The sequence below is a fragment of the Arachis ipaensis genome, chromosome B05 (assembly GCF_000816755.2).
Source record: "Arachis ipaensis cultivar K30076 chromosome B05, Araip1.1, whole genome shotgun sequence".
Lineage (NCBI taxonomy): Eukaryota > Viridiplantae > Streptophyta > Magnoliopsida > Fabales > Fabaceae > Arachis > Arachis ipaensis.
This window is the reverse complement of record NC_029789.2, coordinates 121,158,471-121,164,415: the sequence shown is the minus strand read 5'-3', so window position 1 is coordinate 121,164,415 and position 5,945 is coordinate 121,158,471. Positions and strand designations below refer to the sequence as shown.

The 5,945-nt window shown below is 35.8% G+C and overlaps 2 protein-coding genes across 2 annotated transcripts in view; one reads left to right on the top strand and one right to left on the bottom strand.

Moving 5' to 3' along the window:
• Positions 221-3,160, top strand: LOC107640982 (putative pentatricopeptide repeat-containing protein At5g37570). Its single transcript, XM_021124367.1, has 2 exons — positions 221-2,150; positions 2,281-3,160. The coding sequence occupies exons 1-2, from the start codon at positions 1,064-1,066 to the stop codon at positions 2,931-2,933; spliced, it is 1,740 nt and encodes a 579-aa protein (XP_020980026.1). The 5' UTR covers positions 221-1,063; the 3' UTR covers positions 2,934-3,160.
• LOC107643953 (serine/threonine-protein kinase HT1-like) overlaps positions 4,206-5,945 on the bottom strand; it is a 5,746-nt gene continuing 4,006 nt past the window's right edge. Inside the window, exon 3 of the mRNA XM_016347712.2 lies at positions 4,206-4,646. Coding sequence (XP_016203198.1) covers positions 4,392-4,646 — 255 coding nt within the window. The 3' untranslated portion in view covers positions 4,206-4,391. The remainder of the gene's footprint in view (positions 4,647-5,945) is intronic.

The following is a 5,945-nucleotide window of genomic DNA, read 5'->3' as shown; positions in this document are numbered from 1 at the left end:
GTAAAAAATTTAGATTTAAATCCTAAACCCAATCTAAATTAAACCATTTAAAAATAATCAGTTTTAACTTTTAAACAAAAAAAAAAAATCCAAACCAAATGGTATCAATTTTATAGTTCGGCTTTTTAATCTAAGCCATTTAACCAATTTAAATCCGGATCCGGATCGAGATCCGAATTAGGATCCAAAATTGGAAAAACGCTAATCTGAAGTCACAGAACCTCTTCGACTCTTCCCTCTTGCTCTTCTCATCTTCTGACTCTTCTCATCATCTAGACTCAGCTGCCGGCGCTTATTGTCCCCGCCGCAGCTGGCACCGGAGCAGGCAGCTGGCACTGCAGTTTCCTATCTTCGGCCGCCACCACAAGCGCGTCGCGTCTTTGGTCGTAACTTTCGCCTCTTTGGATCATCGTCGCACCGCCGCTCTGTTCCGCCGTCTTTTGTTCTGCCGTCCGCCTTTCCTCGTCGTGACCAGTTCTGTTCTCTGTTCTCTGGGTACCCCCGCCTTTCCTCAAGGTTCTTCTCTGTTCCGCCGTCTTCTGTTCTTTGCATTTCCTTTATGGGTTCTACCGTTCTAAGGGTGTAGAGAATTTGAGTTTGCATCTGTGATATTAGTTTATGAATCAAGAATCCTTATGAATGGTTCAATAATGCTTAATTGCTTAGCTTTGTGAAATTAGTCAGAAATGATAAACTGGTAACATATATAGTTCCTGAAACAAGTAACTGGAGATATTTATGTTGCTATAATGCTATGCTACTAAGTGTTCTAGATTGGTATTATTTTTTAAACGATCTCTAATTTATTTACTTTGTTGTAGTTATAGACTTATAGTAATATGATCTTCTATACACATATGATCTAATCTTATTGCATTTGAATGATGACTCTGCTATTATTATTTGTAAATATAGTTCCTTATAATTTTGAAAAGTTATCAAAGTAAACATTGCTGCCATCTCCAAGAACCTTATTTGTAAATATAGATCCTCCATTGATTCCCATGATCCTTGCTCCTTATGATCTTTGGATTTGAAGCGTTTATTTGACGCCAACTGTTTAATGACTCTGATTCCTATAGCACAAGAAATTCCATGGTTTTACACAGGAACCGCTTCATTACATTCCCAACCCCCAAAAGCTTCACCTTTGTTAACGCAGTTCCTCAACACTTCGACAACCATTCTTCATCTCAAACAGACCCAGGCCTTCGCACTTAAACTCCTCTCTCACCAACCGCTTCAATACAATCACTTCTTGGGTCGTTTGTTTCTGAGGATTCTCCGTCTTAATGCCGGAATATCTAATCTCTGCTATGCCCACAAACTGTTTGATGAAATGCCAAGCTGCCCAAACAGCTTCCTTTGGACATCCCTTATTCGTGCATTTATATCTGGTACCCAATTTCGCCATGGAATTTCCACCTATGCTAGGATGCACCAAAATGGGGTCTTGCCATCTGAGTTCACCTATTCCACAGTCCTCAATGCATGCGGACGTATCCCCGCCATGTTCGAAGGGACACAAGTACATGCTAGAGTGGTGCAGTCAGGTTTCTTGGGGAACAAGTTTGTGCAAACCACTATACTTGACATGTATGCGAAGTTTGGTAGTGTTTTCGATGCAAGGGTGGTGTTTGACGGGATGTGTGATAGAGACCTAGTTGCATGGACGGCAATGATTTGTGGGTATACCAAGGCAGGGATGATGATTCATGCGAGATGGTTGTTTGATAACATGGGGGAGAAGAATTCTTTTACTTGGACTACTATGGTTGCAGGGTATGCAAATAGTGGAGACATGAAATCAGCCAAGAAATTGTATGATGCCATGGACGAGGAGAATAAGAGTGTGATCACATGGGTAGCAATGATAGCTGGTTATGGGAAGCTCGGTAACGTAAGTGAAGCAAAAAGGGTGTTTGATAGGATATCAACGCCACGTGATCCGTCAGCATGTGCAGCAATGCTGGCTTGTTATGCCCAAAATGGGTATGCAAAGGAAGCTATTGACATGTATAAGGAAATGAGGCAATCAAAAATTAAAATCACTGCGGTGGCAATGGTGGGTGCTTTATCAGCATGTGCACAACTTAGGGATATTCAAATGTCAAGTACATTGACAGAACATGTTGAGGAGAGTATTTATGGTATATCCTTTTGTTATTACTTTGTTTTCTGCACTTTACTGTCAACTCAATCTCTTTGGCTTGAACATTTTGATACTAAACTTCGCGCTCTTGTTTAATTGGGTTTCAACCAATTGTTCTTTCATTTCAGATAGGATACATATTATATCCAATTCATTGATCCACATGCATTCCAAATGTGGAAACATAAACTTAGCTTGGACGGAATTCAGTAGAATGAAATACAGAGATGTGTATAGTTATAGTGCAATGATTGCAGCCTTTGCTGAGCATGGGAAATCACAAGATGCTATAGATCTTTTCCTAAAGATGCAGAAGGAAGGATTGCAGCCAAACCAGGTTACATTCGTGGGTCTCCTCAATGCATGTAGTTCTTCAGCTCTCGTCGACGAAGGTTGTAGGTATTTTCGGACTATGACTGAGATATTTGGTATTCAGCCCTTACCCGAGCATTATGCTTGCATGGTAGATCTGCTTGGGAGGGCTGGGCAACTTGAAAGGGCATACTGTCTCATAAAGCAGAATGCAAGCGCCGATGCAACCGCCTGGGGTTCTTTATTAGCAGCTTGCAGGGTTTATGGCAATGTGGAATTGGGTGAGACAGCTGCTAGACATCTCACCATGATTGACCCTGAGGATTCAGGAAATTATGTGCTTCTAGCAAACACTTATGCATCGAAGGACAAATGGGAACGTGCAGAAGAAGTTAGGAAGTTCATGAGTGAAAAGGGAATGAAAAAACCTTCAGGGCATAGTTGGATACAAAGAGAGATAAGTGGATAGTTTAGAGATGAAATATTTTGATTGTTAATCTTCTGCTTCTTCTGCCAATGTAATGGGATGAATTCCTTCTGCATTTCCAAAGTTCTTTCCAATGGTGGATGCTAGAGAAGAAGCACATTCATTGTTAAAACAATGTAATTAACTTTAGTCTATTACTATGGATTGTACCTTAAAACAATAGTTGCAAGTAATTAGATCATGTTTTCTCTTTGTTTTGTGGAGATCAAGATTTATTTTAGGATCATTTTTGTTGGTATCTCTTTTTCTTTGAAGGTCTTCCAATTGGTGTCTTATAAATTAGGAGTAAGATGAGTGGGTTTTTCTTGTTTCCCAGAACTCTTAACTTAGGACAGTAAGCCAATTAGCTGCCACATTCTACAACTACATATCATGTTGCGCAAATCAACATTGACCTTCACTGATGAACTCTAAATACATTTCCAGCATCATCTCCTGATGAAAATGGCCTCCAACATCATTTCCAATTCTTTTTATCATGAACAAAGTACATTGAGGTTGTTTGCCATAGTGTAAGAGAGAGATCTTCTTACAAAATATTCTATAATCCTGAGTAAGGATCAAAGTGCTGATATTCTCATAAAGTATTGTCCCCAAGGCCATCTCAGTCATGTTACTCCATGTTAGGATTGTTTGATATGTACAATCCAATTTAAGGGAAAATGTTGCTTGATTTTGTTTCTTTTTTCTGTAATTTCTTCTTTCTATTTTCTTCGTGTTTATGTTCTTCCTTGCTCATGCTCATCATATTTCACTAGATGTCCTCTTCATATCTCATTTTATTGCAAGTTGAGGTTTGTCCAAATTGAGAGGGAATGTCTTGTATATAAGCTTAGGATATTTATGTTGGTTAAGTTAGTTAATTGGGATGACAACTCAGCAGATTAGTTATGCAAGTGACAAGGTAGTTAGTGTCGAGTACATGAATCAGTTAGAGGGAGAGCCAAGCCAATACCAATAGTCATAGATAATATATAATAAGCCAGTCACGGGTGATGAAACTTGATTATTCTATCAATTCCAATTTTCTCATTTCTGATTCCTCTACTTCCCTCTTTCCTTTCTCTGCATTTTTCATTTTCACCTCTTTTTCAGTGGCATATGGAACAGAGTTTTAACAGAAACTACTTTTTTTTTTTTGTAAAATCTTTCTATATTAACCACCTGCTACTCTATGTGAATTGCACATTTTAAATTTCAAAAAGGTAAATTGCACATCAATAAAAGTTAAAGGGGAAACAAAACAAAACAAAGGAAGGAAAACTAATAATTCATTTCTTTTTTTCCCCTTAAACATTACAGTATAAAACATTAACTCTGAAGAGGATCACATTTATTAATTAATTCATCAATTGAACGTGAAACACAGCTCTTCATGTCAATTTGTCATCATATAAACCCAAAAAAAAAAAGAAGAAAAATATTGGATTGACTAGCTAATTAAGCTTTGCAAGCAGTAGATTTATGGCGAGTATTGCACTTAGGTATGCATCCAAGAATTGTTGTGTTATTAGAAGGGCGTGGTTTGTATGTTGTGAAGAACTCGGGATCCTGCTCCAATGATTCTGTGTAGTTCTCCAAAATGGGAACTATCTCATCAAAATGTGGCCTCTTATCTGCATTGCTTGACCAGCATCTGTTTATTAGGTCACTTAGTGCCCATGGACATTCAGATGGCAATGGTGGCCTTGCATTCTACACAAACAAAATACGAATAAATAAATAAATAAGTCCCACAATTTGAGTATGATTAACGAAATGTATATTTATGAAAGAAGCTACTATAGTGGTTATCTCATGCATATACATGTCCGTTTGAGCATGTGATTCTCTCTCCCAATTATTATAAATAGAGTAATATCTTAAATTAGTCACTAAAACTTTAGTAAGACAATTTAATTCTTAACAAATTTTAATTACTAAATCAGTTCTTAACTTTTTATCTTGTTTGACATATTAATTCTTGTGTCAAATTTTGGTAAAAAAAGTTAGACAAGACATAACAGTCTTAAAAAATTTTTAAAATTTCATATCAGTTTCTCTATGTAGACGAACAATCTGATATAAGGACTTTCTATCTAACGAAATAAAAATTTAAAAACTAATTTAATAATTAAAATTTGTTGAAGACTAAAGTATACAACTAAATTTTTTAAAGACTGATTTGAAATTACTCTTATAAATCAACCAGTACACCTCAAAATCAACCACCAGCAGTCATTATGCATTTTTAAATTTAGATCAATATCCTTTAAAGTGAGAGAGTTAGTAAAGTGATGAAGTGAAGAACTAATCACTATTAAATTAAGATAGTGAGACTTACATGCAATGAGAGTTGCAAATTCAATGAAAATTAAGTTCTCATTTTATCACTTTATTAATTTTTTCACCTTAAATATCTAAATTCTTTAAATTTGCATATATGTTGTGAGAGAGGATAGAGAAGTCCTAATAATAAAACCATAAAGCTAGCTAAAATATATCAAAAATTGCTACAAGAATTTAATTTGCATACAAAACTTCTATGTAGTTATCTGAAACTCTGTCACGAGTAAAGTATTTGACTGTCACACAGCTAACTTTAGAAGTCTTATAAACAACCACCTGAGTGATGATAATAAAACACTTTTACATATAACAATTAAACTATTTATAACAATATATAAAAACAAATTTTGAAATACGGTTTTATAGAAAAGTTTATGGGATTCTTTAGCAAAAACATTTACAGATCATGCCATTGGATGGATGATAATATAAAACTTAAGTGTATAAAAATCGATCTCAAACATATATTATGCCTTGTGGTTGAGTTTAACTAGTCCCATGTTCAGAAGTCAGCACATTAACTTATCCAAAAATAGAAAATTAGAAATATAACCCTCTTGATGCAAGTGTATGCATACTTTATAGTATTTTATAAAGGTTAAGATCCGAAGTATATCTTTTGGATATTTGTAGCATGCGCAAAGGGAATGAGCATGAATAGTTGGA

What these genes read in the sequence shown, in the direction of transcription:
- LOC107640982 (XM_021124367.1), top strand. Translation starts at nt 1,064, where the DNA reads ATGACTCTGATTCCTATAGCACAAGAAATTCCATGGTTTTACACAGGA. An exon ending in TGTTGAGGAGAGTATTTATG is followed by an intron (nt 2,151 to 2,280) that starts GTATATCCTTTT and finishes CTTTCATTTCAG; the next exon opens with ATAGGATACATATTATATCC.